At 36.0% G+C, this 18,676-nt stretch overlaps 1 protein-coding gene across 2 annotated transcripts; it reads right to left on the reverse strand.

Moving 5' to 3' along the window:
- Nucleotides 1-1,426: 1,426 nt before the first annotated feature.
- LOC129887270 (ISWI chromatin-remodeling complex ATPase CHR11-like) lies at nucleotides 1,427-18,457 on the reverse strand. Of its 2 annotated transcripts, none has more exons than XM_055962302.1 (25): nucleotides 18,172-18,457; nucleotides 17,461-17,586; nucleotides 17,253-17,359; nucleotides 16,561-16,667; nucleotides 9,517-9,614; nucleotides 9,236-9,415; nucleotides 8,929-9,150; nucleotides 8,407-8,541; nucleotides 7,923-8,205; nucleotides 7,746-7,819; nucleotides 7,419-7,639; nucleotides 7,247-7,334; nucleotides 6,988-7,081; nucleotides 6,707-6,895; nucleotides 6,550-6,599; nucleotides 6,375-6,451; nucleotides 6,200-6,289; nucleotides 5,979-6,048; nucleotides 5,825-5,879; nucleotides 5,648-5,706; nucleotides 5,145-5,310; nucleotides 2,274-2,452; nucleotides 1,976-2,191; nucleotides 1,800-1,901; nucleotides 1,427-1,708 (listed from the first exon to the last, which is right to left on the reverse strand). In XM_055962302.1, the coding sequence occupies exons 1-25, from the start codon at nucleotides 18,349-18,351 to the stop codon at nucleotides 1,679-1,681; spliced, it is 3,198 nt and encodes a 1,065-aa protein (XP_055818277.1). In that variant the 5' UTR covers nucleotides 18,352-18,457; the 3' UTR covers nucleotides 1,427-1,678. The 2 variants fall into 2 exon arrangements, with proteins under 2 accessions (XP_055818277.1, XP_055818278.1); XM_055962303.1 differs by having other exon boundaries at nucleotides 6,550-6,581; nucleotides 18,172-18,456.
- Nucleotides 18,458-18,676: the final 219 nt, after the last annotated feature.

The raw sequence follows: 18,676 nt of genomic DNA on the forward strand, positions 1-18,676 counted from the left end.
TCGGAAAAAGCCACCTGGTTCAACAACAAAATTTATTCCTACGGAAATAAACATGATATGAAGATTTACCAAAACAAACTAAACAACACCAAAATAAAACAGCTTCATTTTTCAATCAAAAACAAGCCCGACAAGGGCACAATTCATCATCAAAAGAAGCCTGACAAGGGCACATGCATCATCAAAATAAGTACCAACAGTTTCAAAAATATGCTACCCCACCTCCAAACTAAAAATCATGCATTATCCCCAATGCATAAAAATAAAATAAGTACAAAGGGTAGGGGCTCCTTGAAAAGATGGTGTTGTTGAGCTAGAGCAGGGGGGAGGGGGGGAGGAAGAATCTCGTCCACTTCTCCTTGAGTTATTCCATGTTAAATTGAATCCATTTTGTGTCACAAGAAAACTTTGCACCAAAGTCATCAGTGGTACAAGGAAACTTTGCCACTTGAAAACTAAGCTTTGGATGATAAATAAGAGAAATGAAAGTGCAACCACAACAATGTACCCTTCCTCTGATTACAGTTTGTGTTAGTCATTGCACATGACCAAACTAACAGAAAAAGAATAATGAGACCACAAGAATTAAAACATTGCTTATATACCACAAGTTCCAACTCTTGCCCTCCACTTCGCTTTACAAGAAAACCCATCAATTCAATATCTCTCATCCTGCTTTCTCTCAGTCTAGTTATTCATCCCCTTCTTCAGTCAATCCTAGTTCTTACTTTCAATATTTCTACATTTCTGTTTGGGCTATTGCACTTACTTTCTACCATTGTAATTGAACTTTAACCTTGTTAATATAGTTGAGAAACTGGTTAGTGTCATCATTGGGTTTAAATTCATTACATTGGTTTAGATCTAAGCAAAGAGGTAAGATATCTAATCTGCACCTCTGAACCTTCAGCCATGAACCAGAAAAGATTCACACAGAAAGGAAACGAATATGGGCATTACAGAAAAACCCTATCCCAGCTTAAGTTCTCATTTAACATGTACCATAGCATACCCAAAAAGATTTAATCATGAAGTGCACAAGAGATTTCTCAATCCAATTAAGGCTAATTTCTCAACTAAGAGAATTCTAATGTCACTAGATTACTCAGACCTCACCAGCAAATGAATCGCCTCTCAAACAATCTGTCGAACAAGTTGCAGGCATCCTAAAGTAAACTAGGCAAGTTTATAAAACTTATCACCATAACTACTTGAATTCCTCAGACCTAAATGGTAATCTTCAAGGCTTCACATGATATTAGCATGGTTAACTGATCAAGCTCATTTTTGCCATTTAATTTAAACCCTATCGGTGGTCCAAAGGTTCACTTGCCATTTGCTCACCAAATGTTTTTTAAATGGGCAAGGTTCTTTTTCTTTTCATTTGGAAAATGCATACAAATATGTGCACCAAACAAGAGCAGAATAGCGAGCTGGCAAAAACATGATTTGGTAAGTTGATCTACATTACATATTAGTGTCGCACCACAATAATAAAACTAGACTAAATAGAATTCTATTGTGATTATGTACAATGTACTTAATACATGGGTGGTTTTCCTCTGCACCACTTGACAGAATTGCAATGCCCACGACATTGCACAGTTAGTGTCTCGGATGACCAACCTGGTTAAACAAAAAAAATACGGAGGATCTAACCACAAAAAGAAAAGGCTGTCTAAGTTGAACCATCACTTCTTCTCTTGCCCTGTAAAGAAAGGAAACAGCCGTGCACAATATTAAGTCACAAGTGGGAGCTCAAACCAAAACAAACATAAAATCATTGCACAAATATTTACCGAGCTCACAAAATCATCCATTGATGACTGCTTCCGCTTCTTTGAGGTGGGAGGGCTTTTGGCTGCCTGTCTTGCCACAGTGCGTTTTGATGGTGTCATGTTCTGTTGATACAAAACGCTTTTAGCAACAAATACATTTTTACACTGCAAACAGCACAAAGAGGACACAGGAATACCTTTGCAAGTTTCTTTTCCTTGCGTGCCTGCCTCTCCCTTTCATCAAATTCTTGGTTTTCCCTCTCTACCAAACGAATAAGTGTATCACATCTTCTGGCAAGTTCTTGAGTCGTCCGAGACTTCACAAACCAATCAAACCGAAACAAAGGTGCCGTTCGGAATGCAGCCTTCAGCTCATCCCAGTTTCCATAGCCAAGCTTGTGAACCATACATATCTACAAAAAAAAAATCACCATATACATGAATCCCAAAGATAAATACTAAAAGATTAAAGCCCCAAGAGTTTAGTCCGCGTACCATGAAACGATCACACTCCTCATTATACAATTTTCCTTTGTTCTGACCATACTGGATCTTCAACTCCAACCATGGATTCTTGTAGCGGTCCAACTTCTTACCGATTGCTTTCATTATTTCATCTTTTCGTGAAATTCTAGCCTCTCCTCTTTCAATGTTCTTTATAATCCTATCATAATCTGCAAGCACTCCATCCATTAGAACTAGGTGCTCAAATATCAAAAAGAGCATGCCCAAATGTTATCTAGTGCAAAACATTAGCCACAAGAGGGAACTTTATTTCTGCCTGAACATCAAGAACTTATTTGTCCACTTATCTTTTTTCTAGTTTTCCAATGTCAATTAGTATGGCCCCAGGGCCTTGGTGTAGTGCTAAGGGCACAACATATGATGTATAAGTTAGGCGCATGTCACAACTTCGAACCAACCATAGACAAAAACTTGGTAATTAAGTGGAGACAAGTAGAGGCACAGACCCATTATCAACCATCTAGCAACACAATGTCTACCCCCACAATCTCAATTTATATATACCAGTTCACTGTGCACAGAAATTATGATGCCAATTTGACTTCTATAGAGGAGTGTCAAAGTGAGCCCAAATATAGGTAACCCGCCCAAACTATTATGGGCGGGCTCAAGACAATTTAAATTGGGTTCAATCTCAACTCATTCAACCCTTAATTCATTTTAAAAGAATCTTCAATTGAGCCCAATTTTTTCTCCAATTTCAACCTGCTTTAAGGCTCTCTTTATTTGCATTGGTGTAATATATGTTTTCATATTAAAGATGTAAATTACTATCTATTTTATATCTTCTAGGATTTATCTATCAATTTGAAACTTTATATTTTTATTTTCTTGAGTTGAAATTCAAATTGTGGTTATAAAACGTAAATAATAATATGTTAAAATTATTGAGATTCAGTGGATCAAATTGAGCGGGCCATGATCCAACCCAAGTTTCAATCCATTTGAGCCCAAAGTAAAATTTGGGCGGGTCATGACTCGATCCGATTTCTATTTCAACCCATTTTCATATTTTCAATTTCAACCCAACCAATGTTATCAAAGGCGTGCTTAAAGCCCGCTTAAGCCCTGAAGTAAGGCTCAAAATGTGTCGAGCGCTCGCCTCGCTTAATGTGCGCTTCAGTGTCATCATCAAGATTCTAAGACATACTTTTCCTTGCCAATGAATCTTTTCTGAAGAGACGACACTAAACAATTGATATTCCACTTTATCATAATTATTTTTCAATTTTTTGTTCATATATTTGTCATTCATGCTTATAAATTATTAGTCTTAGACTAAACATATATATTTGTATGTTTTTCTCCCTTTGCGTCTTTTTTCATTAAAGCCCAAGCTTTATTTGCGCTTAAAGCCCCAACGGAACTTAGAGCTTTTCTGCGCTTTTTGCTTTTGATAACACTGAATCCAACCCATCCCTACTTCCATATATCACTAACAATTGAAAAGTATGTTTAATAGCAAAACATCATCTGGTTTAACTGTGAATAGTTACATATCAAAAACAATAACTTTGAATAGTTCAATAGATTCTTTAACCCTGTGAAAGTTGTTTGAAAAGCATTATTACCTGGAAAATATTTATAATATGGATCAAATGTGATAAAACTTAGCTTTAAAAAACTGCATAGAACAAGAGCATTACAAGAACAATCACATAATAAACTAAATGGTGATGTATAGTGAAGATGAGAACCATAACTAGATCAAGAAAGAACCTTTATAACCATATGTGGAAGCACTAGCATAGTGCAAGTTTACCATTTATAAAATTTTACACTAACTTGTCAAAGAAAAGGAACCTTTAGATTACCACCATGGAGTGGCTTTTGCAACAAAAAAATAACAGGGAAATTAAACATTTTATTTTTGCTTTTCGATGGGTCTAATCCCTCTGCCTCTCAAACAAAACAAGCATATACACTAGGACAATGAAAGAATGTCATGCACAATCCCCTCCCAAAATTAGAAGTAACATCTTTTTTTTATAACTAACATTGTAAATCCTAAAAGGGAATTCCCACCCAATACAATAAATGTTTAACAGTTGCATAGGATCAAATTTGCTCATTCCAGCACACTTTTTATCCAACATAATACCCAATGTAATCTCACAAGTGAGGTTTGGGGAGGGTGATGTGTAAGCACCTTACCCCTACCTTAAGGGGGTAAGAGAGGTTTTTGATAGATCCTTGGCTCAAGTAATGCATACAAAAAATTATGTAAAACAAATACAATAGTGAAAAATTCATACAAAAAATAATGGAGTAGAGAATAATAGCAACAACAAATAAAATGATAACCAAAGAACAAGATAAAAAGAGAGTAACAAAAACAATATTAACAAGGAAAATAGACAACGTTCAACTACCTACTAACTTTGACCTAATCTTCGACCTCCAAATCTTCTTATCTAAAGTCATGTCCCCAATAAGTTGCAGGTATATCATGTCTTATTTATTCACCTCTCCCCAAAACTTTTTCAGTCTACCTCTACCTCTCTTCATACCCACTATGTCAACCTCTTGCACCTCCTTGTTAGGGCGTCTATACATCTCCTACATGCTCACTTCTTTTCCATTTCGTCCACCCCATTCCAAGCACATTTCTTTACCATTTAAATTAATCTAATTGATAAGTAACAGTATCATCTCTCCTTGCCTGTTCTTGGACACAAAAATAAAAGGAAGCATGTGCACCATGCGTTTGCCCACTTGAAACTTAATGGTATTTACCACTCTCATGTTAGCAATTATATCATATAATAATTGGATGTTCAATGTTGGATTGGAGAGTACACATATAGTTCGTTCTTTATTTGCAAATTAACTATCACTTACCATTTAGCTCTTTGTATCTTTCTTTGAAAACTTTTGCATATCTTTCAACCTCCTCCTCTGTCTTTCCTTCCATTTCAGCAGCGATACTTTCTATGTCATTCCGACCATACTTCTCACATGCCCTGATAAAAGTATTGAAGTCTCTCCTACTCCACGTTGAAAATCCCTATACATACAAATCATCAATTCTGATACATATAAAAACTACTCCGTATGTCCCAATTTACAAGGCACGGGTCGGATTTCGAGAGTCAAAGGGTTTGAGTTTGACCATGAATTTGGGCATGGAAACTTTCAAGTTTTTTGAAATAAAATTTATATATTTGAAAACTAAGTAAAAAGTACTATATCAAAATAATTGACAATTCAAATATTTAAAAGATATATGAAAAAATTACAATCAAAGATAGACTTGTTTGAATCTCGAAATTCAAAAGATGCCATATAAATTGGGATGGAGGGTGTATATATAACATCAAATGACGAGTTATTAATCCACTTACCTCCTCCAATAATTTGTCTTTTTCTTCCTGTTCCTCAGCAGTTAAAGGATCTCCCACATCTACAATGCACAAATTGTTAGCATAAATTCACAAAGCAAATTAGATCCTGGTTTGTCCATATATCCAATTCTTTAAATAACAGAAGGACAAGTACTTTAAAAGGAAAAGATATTACACCTTCGGGCTCTTCCACTTCTATACTGTCTTTTAATTGATTTTTCTGGTGAGCTTGCTGAAATGAATAAGAAAATTACAATACCAAACAAAACATAAAAACCACATATGAAGGTGGCAATAGAAGAAATCTGGCATATCTGAAGGCATAACCCACCATGAGAAAACGCACTTCCTTCTCGTACAGCTCACTTAGCCTCTGGGTATTAAAGAACTGAAAGTCGTGCCTATGAATGGTAAGGCATGTCAATACACAGAATTTTGACCAAAGATAAAGACCAACTTGCAAAAAGTCTAACTCAGAGAAGTCAGTTTTGCTTATGGCACAACAAAAACTGGGAGGAGCAAAATTTAGAATGGTTTGCAATGCTGACTTACAGCTGAGGCATCCTAGGAATCCTAGGCTCTTTAGGTCTTGCAGGACCACTTGGTCGCATGGTTTGCTTGAAATATTCAGACTCTGAGTAACTGACACAAAGAAGAATTATTTAAAATGATGATAAATTAGACCCTCAACACATTAAAGGTGAACTTAGCAACTTAAGAATCATACTTGCGCTTTCTCTCCCTTTTTGGAGGTTCTATCCAATTGTCACCAGCAATTTTCTTGAAATCTGCCTTGTTTTCATCCTTCATCAACAAAAATGTAAAGCAAAACAAGGAAGATAAGCACAGCATAGAATGAAACAAGGAATTGTTAGACAACTAAATAAAAAAACCACACTTACCTTCTCGTCATCAAAGTCGTACAAATCAGCAGCTGTAAAAAGCAGTCCATCTATAGTTAAAACCCATATCTTTCAGCAGCAGCAAAAGTGAAAAACAAAGTATATAGAGCAAAAAGATACAATACACAAGCCAAAAGGAAGAGGACAGAGTGCATACTATCATCCATCTTAAATTTGATTGCATCTTCTGTAAACTTCTTCATTTTGGCATCAAGTTCTGCTGTTGCCTCTTCTCCTTTGGCAATGATTCTATCTATATCCTCATCTGTAATAGTGCTATCTTTGGAACTGAAAACCATTTCAGCACCAAACCGCACCATCTGCAGCAGCTCATCCTTGTTGACAGCTGCATGAAAAACCAACCAATGATCAAATTTATGTATACCCTAAAGTCTAAAATATAATCAAGACAAAGCAATAAAACAAAATAAAAACAACCTTTTTGCTCAGCCAGTCGACCCTGCTGGATAACCAGTGCATCAAGTGCCAGCTTCTTATAAGCCCTTTCAATCACTTTCTCCTCAATTGTATACTGTTGGAATTAATTGAAATAGAAACTCTCAACAAAACTAATAATTGAAATAAGAAACTTTCTCAACAAAAAAGTTTAACTGAAATAAGAATGTGCCGACCATCAATACAAGAGACCAGAGTGGCATATTTTCAGTACAGTAACACAACTAGAAAGAAAACAAACCTCAGTGCAGAAACGGAATACTTGAACCTCCTTTTTCTGTCCAATCCTATGGGCACGATCCTGAGCCTGCAAATCAACCTGTGGATTCCTGTAATACAATGACAAGAAACCCAAGAGACTCAGTATCACTTCATTCTCCAGACTCTATAAACTAGACTTACAAGATTCTCACCAGTCACTGTCATAAAGAATTACAATATCTGCTGTAGCAAGATTGATACCAAGACCACCTGCTCTGGTTGACAATAAGAACGCAAATTTTTCACTCCCTGGTCTGTTAAATGCTTCAATTGAAGCATCACGATCTTCTCCACCAGTGTTTCCATCAATCCGACAATACTGGTGACCTCGGTACATCAGGTAGTCTTCAAGGATGTCCAGTAGCCTTGTCATCTAATAACAATATTGAGATTAAGTGTTCAGCCAAAAAAAAAATGTACATTAGCTTTAGGAAAGGCATAGTAGGACATAAGGTCAAGAACAAAAAAGAGGAAAAAACCTGTGAAAATATTAAAACCCTTGAGCCACGTTCCTTCAGCTTAGGAAGCAACTTATCTAGAAGAACCATTTTGCCTACATAGAGAACATGCATTATTTAAAAAAAATAAAAAAATAAAAAACCTACAACCACAATAGATTAGAAATTCCTATTCATTCATAGAAGTCAAAACACTACCAGCATTTTCTATGAGATGCTCTCCGGTTGTATATGGAGGTCCTGGCTCAGCTCCTTGGAAAAGATATGGATGATTACAACATTTCCGTAGCTGCATTGCTATATTAAGAAGACGCTTGCGCTCTCCTCCAGAATTAACAACCTCAAAATCTTTCTGCAACAGAGCCCTATAGTAGTTTTTCTGCATCTGAGACATACCAACCTTAAGAATTGTTTCCTTCTTTGGAGGCAGACCTTTCTCAACATCAGACTTCAGTCTCCTAAGAAGGAAAGGACGAAGGACCTGATTAAGAGCAGAAATTGGAAAGTCAGTGAATATTTGTTCTCAATGGGGTGTCAAAGTTTTAGAATATGGGAATCATGTCTGCTGAAAGCTCTCACACATGTAGTTGGTCTTATCTTTGTCACTTCAATCAGAACGGTGTGTCTTATGACATAGCCCACACTAGTAGCATTAATGATACAAACTACTAGACAATTTTACCTTATGAAGCTGTTGGACCACCTCCTGCTGGTCATTCTCACCAGATATTTGAAACCACTCATCAAAGGTCTCAGCCGAGCTAAAGATCTCTGGCAGCAAAAAGTTCAGAAGCGCCCAGAGTTCATGAAGATTATTCTGTGCAATTTGCATAGAACCCAGCACATCAATTGACAACAGTCATGAGACGAGAGAGATCTGTACTAGAGAATAGTACAAGATGCCAAAACATAACAAAGGTAAGACATAAAAACTACCATTTTTCGGTAACAAAATAGAATATAAGGTTTAATTGGCATCTGAGATGTTAAAAGGAAAAATAAATCAACTTGATATAGAGATACCCCACACAAATTATTAAAGGTAACATTATTCTATATCCAATTAGAATTTTGGGATAGGGATATATGCATTTCAGGACAGGGTCAGGTAAATTAGTACATAGGTTGTAAGAGGTCGAGTATACTTCCAGCTAAAACCACTACTCGCTAAACAAAAAGGAAATCATCGAAGAGAAATATTCACCTGAAGTGGTGTCCCTGTGATCAACAGCCTATAATTAGTGCTGTAGAGCCTCATGGTTTTGGAAAGAAGAGAATTTTCATTCTTGATTCTATGAGCCTCATCAATGATGATGTAACGCCAATTAAAGCGCCGTAAAGCAGACTTCTCTTTGATAGCCATCTCAAAACTTGTGACACACACATCAAACTTCCCAGCAACTAGTAAATCCTCTCGAATGTATCTCTATGAAAGGAAAATGCCAGCATAGTCAGGAGAAGCAGTGAGGTATATACATAAAGGGAAGAAAGAGAATCCCTTATCTGCTTACCCTTTCTTCAGGGTTCCCAAGGAACTTTACAGCCCGTATGATAGGACAAAAACGTTTGATTTCATTCATCCAATTGCCTAGCGTGGATTTTGGAGCAACAACCATGTGAGGACCAGTAATCCCTCTAAATTCATGCAGGTACCCCAGCAAAGAGATGGTTTGCAAAGTCTTACCAAGACCCTATGCAAATACAGGAATAATTAAGTAAAGCTGCTTCTCTCAAAAGCACGAAGCACAGAATGAAAAAGAATATCTAAAAAAATCCAAGTGACAACACTGACCATTTCATCAGCAAGTATCCCATTTATCCCATTCTCATATAGCCGTATCATCCAGTTCAAACCAGCAAGTTGATAATCCCTCATCTTTCCCTGAATACCTGACAAACATGCATGTGTGACTCTTACATCCTTAAAGCAGTGGCGGAACCAGGATTTTTAATAAGGGGTTCAAAATCTGAAAAAGTAGACACACTAACTAACCGAAGGGGGTTCGACATCTACTATTTATACATAAAAAAATATTTTAACCATGTATAAATAGTATAATTTTTCGCCGGACACCATGTGGATCCACCACTGCCTTAAAGAGACGAGGAAATGAGAGCATGAACAGAGACATTTTGTCCAAATAGAAGAATTATTAATCACAATAGAATTCCAACTTCCACTACTCAATTAGAGTTTTTGCACCGCACGGTCAAGGCTATCAGTATTTAGCACTTTTATGAAAAATGTTAGTAGTGGAAGAATTTAGTATTTTTGAACCATACTATCAAAAAAGTTTAAAATATTGCAGAACAGACACATTTATATATGCGTGTAAATGTGCCAGTGATGTGGTGCCTCTCACAGCTCAAGGCTTGTATTTGTCTTTTTTGAGGGTTTTTTGCCTTTTTCTCCCAATATCATGTTTAACATATTCTTTAAAGGAATTTACTCTAAATGTGGCAAAATAATTACATTATTAAATGAGGAAAACGTTTTATTCTCTACTGTCTCTTCCCATAAAATTGTAACTGTATACTATACTATTTACATCATGAAATGATCTCAAACCTAATCTCATTAATTGTTAGATTAAATGTAGAAAACGTATATTATTTACTATACTTATATCATGAAATGATTCTAAACTTAATCTCATCAATTATTTAAGTAAATGCAAAAAAAAAACAGTTTAGAAAATGAAACATGATAGGACTTTAGTCCTCCCCATTCTCTTCCCTAAAATTGTAACAGTATAAAATTGTTATTTATATCACGAAATACTTTGGAAAATTTATCTCCTTAAATCAAATAACTTGCTGGAGCAATTGGTTTTAGGGGCTAATTAACGCATGATCAATCCTACATCATGGTTTCTAAAATTAGTGGAAAAGGATAATGTAAGGTCTAAGAAAGTTTTTTTTAGAATCAGTTGAAGCAACTTATTCTTATAATAACTTCAATATTCTACTAATCACAGTTTGAATTATCTTTATAACAAAGGATATGGAGTGGCATAGAAATGAATAAAATTTTATTATCTTTGCCTTTTTGGACAAGGTAAATAATTCATAAAAATCCTTTCTACTACTTGTCTTAGTTCAATGGTTTGACGTTCATTTTTATGTGTGTGGCAGTTGCCACTCATATCTAATTAATCATCCTATTAACTTACTGATTTTGTTGTTTGAGCTTCATTACTTAGATTCAAGTTGTGTTTTATTGAAAACTGAAAAGTTTGTCTAGAATTCAATTTATCAAACGGATAGCACTCTATTGCAAATAAAAGAGTATTTCGTAAAGGCCGTAGACAATGAAAACACTGGAGATTGTTACAACCTAAGTGCATGAAAGTTGTGTCAAGAAATTGAAAAACTCAATTAGCCATTTGAAAGGTAATTAACAAGGCATTGATCTATATATGCATTGATAAGTCATACATCTTTCTAAATTGACATGTAATGTCATAATTTAAGAAAATAACATGTTACAATAGACTATATGACATTTATAGAACAAACTTTTTTACACCATCTAAGTGTATATAACTTATATTTCATTTTTTTTTAAAAAGGTATTAAACATTACTCAATACATCGCCAACTTCAATAATATTCAGGTTTAGAGCGAGAAAATCATTTACTGAGAATTTGAGTTATTTGTTTTGTTTAAATGGTCAGTTTGGTGATTACTTAAATTGGGTACAATTTTTTTTCCATATGGGTAAAATGAATGTGAGGCAATAAAATCTTTTGAGTAAAATTATATACATTTTTATAACTGTCAATTCTAATGAATAATTCATCAATGATGAATAAAAAAAAATCTATGCAATTCTGAAAGGGTGAAAGATCCAAACAACTCGTAGTTTGTTTGGTAGTTTAAAGTAGTAAGATTTTTGTTTGTTCTATAGATGATTGACAGCTCAAATCATTTATTTTAAAAGGAATCCAAAGGGGGATGTGAACAACATGTGGGACATAACTGTTGGTTGACTAGAAAAGCAGCTACCGAGATACTAGGGGTATCGAAAGGAATCTTTGGTGGTCATCAAGGAGATTGGTGGTGGAACGGAGAAGTTCAAAGCAAAGTGGAAGCTAAAAAGGTTGCATATACGAAATGATTGGACTGTGTGGATGAGGATGAGAAATGGAGGCTTAAGGATATCTATAAGATGGCGAAGACAAAAGCGAAGTCGGCAGTCACAAGTGCTAAGACAATAGTTTTTGAACACTTATATGTCAAGCTAGGGGGAAAAGGAGGGAATAAGAGACTGTATAGGCTTACAAAAGAGAGAAAGAGAAAAGCTTGCAAGTTAGATCAAGTGAAGTGCATCAAGGACAAGAGAAGTGAGGTGTTAGTGGATGAGACCAAGCAAAGGTGACGAGCTTACTTCCACAAACTCTTAAATAAAAAAGGGGACAAAGACATTGTACTAGGTGATTTGGCGCACTCTCATAGTCTTTGAGAGTTTGGATACTACAAGTGTTTTAAGGTTGAGGTTAGACGTGTTATTAATAAGATGAGAAGGGGGATAGCAACCGAACCCGATAAGATTCTGATGGATTTTTGAAAGAACACTGACAAGGTTGTTTAATGGTATTTTGAAGACAGCTAAGATGTCCGACGAATGGAGGTGGAGGTGGAGTACAATGATTTCATTGTACAAGAACAAAAGAGATCCAAAACTGTAATAATTACAAGAGTATTAAATTGCTAAGCCACACTATGAAGATCTGGGAGAGAGTGGTGGAGATGAGAGTGAGGAAAGGAGTTTCCATTTCAAAGAATTAGTTTGGATTCACACTAGGCGGTCAACTAATGAAGAAATCCATCTTATGCGAAGATTGGCAAAGAAATATAAGGAAAGAAAGAAGGATCTTCATATGGTATTCATTGATCTTGAAAAAGCCTATAACAAAGTTCTGAGGGATGTTTATGGTGTTCATTGATCTTGAAAAAGCCTATAATAAAGTTCCGAGGGATGTCCTTAGGAGGTGGCTGGAGGCTAGAGGTGCTTTGACGGTGTATATTAGGGCGATTAAGGACATGTATGATGGAGCCAAGACTCAAATTAGAACAGTGAGAGGTAAATCGAGTATTTCCCAATTGAGATGGGACTACATCAACATCTATGTTGAATCCTTTTCTTTTTGCCTTGGTAATGGATGAGCTAACACGGTCTATTCAGGAGGAGGTTCCATGGTGTATTTTATTTGCAAATGACATAGTACTGATAATGATAGGTTGGAAGTTTGTAGACAAACTCTGAAGTCCTAAGAATTCAAATTGAGCAGAACCAACACAGAATACTTGGAATGCAAATTCACTATTGTGATGGATGAAGAGGGCATGGAAGCAAGGCCTACCACTCAACCTATTTCCAAGAGAAAAACTTAAAATATCTTAGGTATGCCATCCAAAGTAGTAGAGACATCGACGATAATGTCACGCATCACATTGGTGCAACTTGGATGAAATGAAGGCTTGCATTTAGAGTATTGTGTGATAAAAAGGTATCACCTAAACCTAAAGGTAAGTTCTATAAAATAGTGGTTCAACCGACTTTGTTATATGGGGTATGGAGTATTGGCAAGTCAAGAATTCACATGTTCAGAAAATGTATATTGGAGAGATAAGAATGTTCAAATAGATGTATAGACATACTAGGAGTGATAAGATTAGGAATGAAGTTATTAGGGAGAAGGTGAGAGTGACCTCTGTGGCAGACAAGATAAAAGAAGCAAGACTGAGATGGTTTGGACATATGCAAAAGAGGTGTGTCAACGACCCAGTTAGGAGGTGCGACTGGTTGAATTTAGAGGTTACGCGGAAGGGTAGGGATAGATCGAAAACATGTTGGAGAGAGTTGATTAGACAGAATATGACGCAGCTTCATATCACCGAGGACATGACCTTAGATAGAAAGAAGTAAAGGTCGTATATTAAGGTAGAAGGCTAGTATGGATAGAATATTGTCTTACCTGTGACAGTTTAAGGTTCGTCATAGGGCTAGTCGTGCCATTATAGTTGTGTTATTGCTTTTCAATAATCACATTATTTTGCTACTGTTATTTTTTTATCTTGTAGAATTTACATTGCTCTTCGTTTTAACTAGCATGCTATATCTATTGCTTTTTTCTCTTACTTGGGGTAGAAACATTTAAGTCAAGGGACTTTTGAAAACAGTCTTTCTATCTCCTTGAGATAGTGGTAGGATTTGCATACACTCTACTCTCCCCAAAACTCACTTATGATATTTCACTGGGTATATTGACATGTCAAACTCATTCTTATTAACTATTATGTTTTCTTCATTGTTTCTTCTACTTGGGTTCAAGACAATTGAGTTGAGGGTCTTTTGAAAAAAACATATCTACCTCCTCGAGATAATGGTAAGATCTACATACATTCTACCCTTCTCAGACCTTAGTAAAATTTCACTGGGTATGTTGTTGTTTGTCGTGTTGATCCCAACTTGCAGCACCTCAACTAATTTCATAGAATACATGCCACCTCCAACCAACAACAGATACAAGAGTTTGCTGCAAGGTAACTAATTGTGTCCACCAAGGCTAAGATAAAAGAAAAGAAATCACCTAGTGATTTTGTCCCAGCATAACTCATAGTTCTATAATACCCCAAAAGTTGGAAAGTTGAAACGAGAAAGAAATGTTGCAAAAATCTACTGGTGTCAATTTGTGCAAGCCCTCTTACGATTTGTACAAGGACCTACAGATCATAGGAGGCAGTTGTGAAAAAGAGGCATATGATTTGGAAGAAAAGTTTGGTCATTGATGCTAGGACAAGGCCATCTACCATATTAGGCCCTACATTCCGTTGAAGTTGGGTCGTAGATGGAGATTCAGAGACTTGGAATTTTTAGAAGTTGGCAGGACGAGGACTACACAATTTGTGTAATGTTTCTACAGATTGTACAAGTGGATCGTAGAAGGAATCTTCAAAAATTTGACATTTAGTACTTTTGATCTACAGACAATTGAAACAAGTCATATAAGTTCTACGAGCGGTATTAGGGACCCATAGATCTTGGATTCAAAAATTCAAGGAAGTTTCTACACACAGCCTGCTACGAGCAATATAGGCTTCTACAATTCGTAGAGGCACTCGTAGACCTAGTTGTCAATTATTTTCCCATGGCTATTTTGGACATTACCCATTTATTTAACACCTAAGCTACATCATTTGGGACTACTTTGGATGACTTATAACTACCCAACCCTTCAAATTTTCCCGTTCACTACCGTTCTCCTAAAATTCTCCAAGGCATTCAAGGGTTTTCTCTCCAAGGATCTTTTTCTCCTCCAAGCTAGGGTTTTAAGAAGACAAATCACCTCTCAAGTTTCAAGGCTAGATTTCAATGAGGCGTGTGGGAATTTCATCCATAGATCTTCTTCCATCTATGGAGTCCCAAAATATTTTCAATTCCTCTTTATGATTTCTTCCTAAACCCTAGGTATTTTAATGATCTTGTATTGGGTTCAATAAATTATGCTTTTATTCAATCCTAATGATCTTATTATGCATAAATGGATCTTAATTACATGTTTTTGATAAATTTTATTCTCAAATATTTTTGATGAATTTGGTCTTACAAGTTTATTTTCATTTTTCTATGTCTATGCTATGATTATGCTTATTCTTGTTGAGATTTTACCTAGCACCAAGCAGATATTAGATGGAGGGTCTCCCATTAGTAGAGGCCAAGTCTCTAGAAGAAATCTCCTTGTCCCATAATTGCATGCCCCTATAGGACTTAGTTTTAAATAACTCTAGCTCATGGATTCACAATAGCTCATATTTATGATCCTTACCTTGGCAAGTAGGACAATTTCTTTTCAGTGTGGGAGGTATGACACTAAACTCCATGTTTTAGCTCACATGATTTATGTCAATTATGATATCTCTCACTATGTTATGCTTTACTACGATTTCCTTATGAGTTATTTGCATTGACCATGTCTTACACTTTTTATGATGTTTTAACGGTTTTCTTATGATTTAGCATGGTCATTGTATTATCATGTTTATGTCATTCATTGCATATTCTCTATGCTCAATACATTTCATAGTACTGACTGCAGACTTCTTTTGCCTATTGTTTTATAATATAGGTCACGACATTCCCCATCCAACTCACGATTAGTATTTGCTCTAGTTGGTGCTTGTTGGTGGATTCTCATGCTTCAAGGGCACAACCGCTTATGATGTCTTTCATTTCTTGTTTCTTGTCTCAATTGTTTGGGTGAGATAGGTCTTGTCCTATGCCCCCATCTATGATAGTTAAAGTCTATGTCAAACTAGTATGTTTTCTTTTGCATTTCAAATGTTATTCCTAGATTTTTTTTTATTTAGGTTGCTATGATGAGGTTGTTTTAAGACTTATCTTCCGCATTTCTCTTATGATTGATACTTATGTTATTCTAAGTCATGTTATGTTATGCTAAGAGGCTTGTTTAGAATCTCTTGGGATCCTATTCGCCGTATTACGTCTAGGGTCTCGCTTGGATCATAACAAGTACATAACTCACTTCATTGACCAATAAGTCATACCATTGGGTGCTTATTGAAATCACTTCTTTTACAAGTATTTGTTGTTTGTAAATGCCATTCAAATAACATTTTTTCAAGTGTTGCACTTAGAAATATAAATGGTTAAATTGTAGAAGAGAAGATGATAAAGGCCAAAGGGACTCATTAAACAAAGCATTTTAAATCTCTAGAAAGGATGGCCATATTTGATCAACTAGGAGATCAACAATTCAAGGTAAGTATGTTTATGTGTGTTGGGTTTTGGGGGGTGGGGTAGGGGCTTACAAGAGGGTTGTGCCAATAGCCGTGTATTCCCGGACATCCCACCATCTTCTTCTTTGAGATACTCCTCATCTTCTTCCTCTTCAGTTATCTTTGAAGCATGACGACCCCTGGGAAAAATGTTTAATCATTTGCCTTGGACAAAAAACAATCATACATGATACATATATACAACTAGTGCAATGAATCACATTAATTCAGCTTCTCCACATAACATAGTAACACCAACTGGAGACAGCACATAGCACTCAATTCCAATATAAGCAATATACAATTATTTTTGGTAGGTAAGCCTGCCTGCTTGCACTGGAGATCAACGGTCGCTTGTCACCAATTTAAGAAGAAGAGGGTACTTGAAACCCATCCAAACAAAGTGAATAGTCCTAATCAAGCTACTCAAATAACAATACTAATATTAGGATATGTTGGTTTCAATTTTCCAAATACACCTACCAAACAAGAATGGACGCCTACATATAATTCTCCTAAACAGGTTAAGAAAATTACTCCTTATATCAAAAGGTGGGATACAAACATAAACCTCAAAGAGGTTAATGTTTTCATTCTTCCTTTATGCCCATTCTATTTCCTTACCACTAACACCCAAAGACTACGTGGTCCAATACTAGCAAGAGATCTTTCAAACTGAAGGCCCTACATATTAGGGAAAGCAATAAAGATAACATTACATGTACCTTCCTTTTGTCTTCTTTGCTGAAGTCGACTGATCACCTTTTGCAAAATGTGCAAACAATTCTGTCTGCTCCAAAAGATACTTCAGACGCCCCTTTCCCTTGTTACTCTGTCAAGGATAAAATAGGCATAAGGCACACCACATTCACAAGGAACTAATTGGAAAGAGGAGAACTCAAAATCTCTCAGCAGTTAGTCTAAGTATGTTACCATGTCAGCTTGTACTGCAGCATTCTGTGCTTCCAACATTTCCTGTATCTTTTGCTTCTTACGCCTCTGCAAATCTTTTAATCTTGCCTTTTCACGCTTGGAGATCTCATTAGCTGCAGCATCTTCCTACAGGTAGCATAGCAAAACAAACTTAAAACAACTGAAGTAAAGCTCATTAACAACAGATCAAATCAACAAAGTAGTCATTATTTTGGCTTCACAGATACTACACATTGAATAATTCACACCAATGGGCTAATCAAAAAATGTGTTACTATTTCAGTGGCGAAATGATCTTTCCTTTCCTTTATGCCATGAGAAATTCCTTGAAATATTAGCTCTAAACTAAAAACCCTAGGATGTCCACTAAATAGGTGAAAGCTAGGCCCTAATTGGTAATAATCACCCCAAAAAAATACTTTTGACCAGGAATATGAGCTTCTATTTCAAAAGAAAATTCATATGCATATTCCTTTCTGCCATTTCAACACCTCCTGGTAGTTCACGTATCCACTCATTAGCACAATAATGAGGTAGAAAAATGCGCTAACCAGCTCAATTATTCATATTTCTTTCTTATTCTGAAACTAACACCTAAAATACCACTCTAAACTAGAACACTAAGATATCCACTCACTATTCGGCAAACAAAAAAGGATTCTAATATAAACTCAGATCTACCAATAGCAACTAAAAGTTAAACCAAAACACCTCATTATCATCATCATCGTCTTCTCTAAGAACAACAGCTTCGTCGTCACCGTCGTCTTCTGCTGACCTAGCGACAGCTTCAAGTTCCTCCTCGTCTTCCTCATCGTTGACTTGATCCTCCTCAGAACCTTCCGATAATGGCTCCGACGAGGAGGATTTCGCTCTCGTGTTTCTCGCCATCGCTCTTGTATTCAAAAACAAAAAAACGCAAGTTTAAAGGGTTTCTGTGGTGAAGAGGAAAGTAATAGGAAGGAAGTGAAGTAGTATGGTCAGACCGACTCCGAAACGGTCTATTACGTTTAGGTATTTATAGCAAACCCGTTTAGAGTTTAGACCAACAAAATGGGAACCTTATATTCCCGCCACTTATTGGTGAAATAGGATTTCCCGCCTTTGGACTGGATTTCGATATTTATTTGGGCTGGGTTGAAGACAACCTTTCTTGGGCTTATGTTGTGCTCAAAACACTTTGTTTTTGCATATCATTTATGAATCTAATTATCAC

Source organism: Solanum dulcamara, chromosome 4, assembly GCF_947179165.1.
Source record: "Solanum dulcamara chromosome 4, daSolDulc1.2, whole genome shotgun sequence".
NCBI classification, from domain to species: domain Eukaryota; kingdom Viridiplantae; phylum Streptophyta; class Magnoliopsida; order Solanales; family Solanaceae; genus Solanum; species Solanum dulcamara.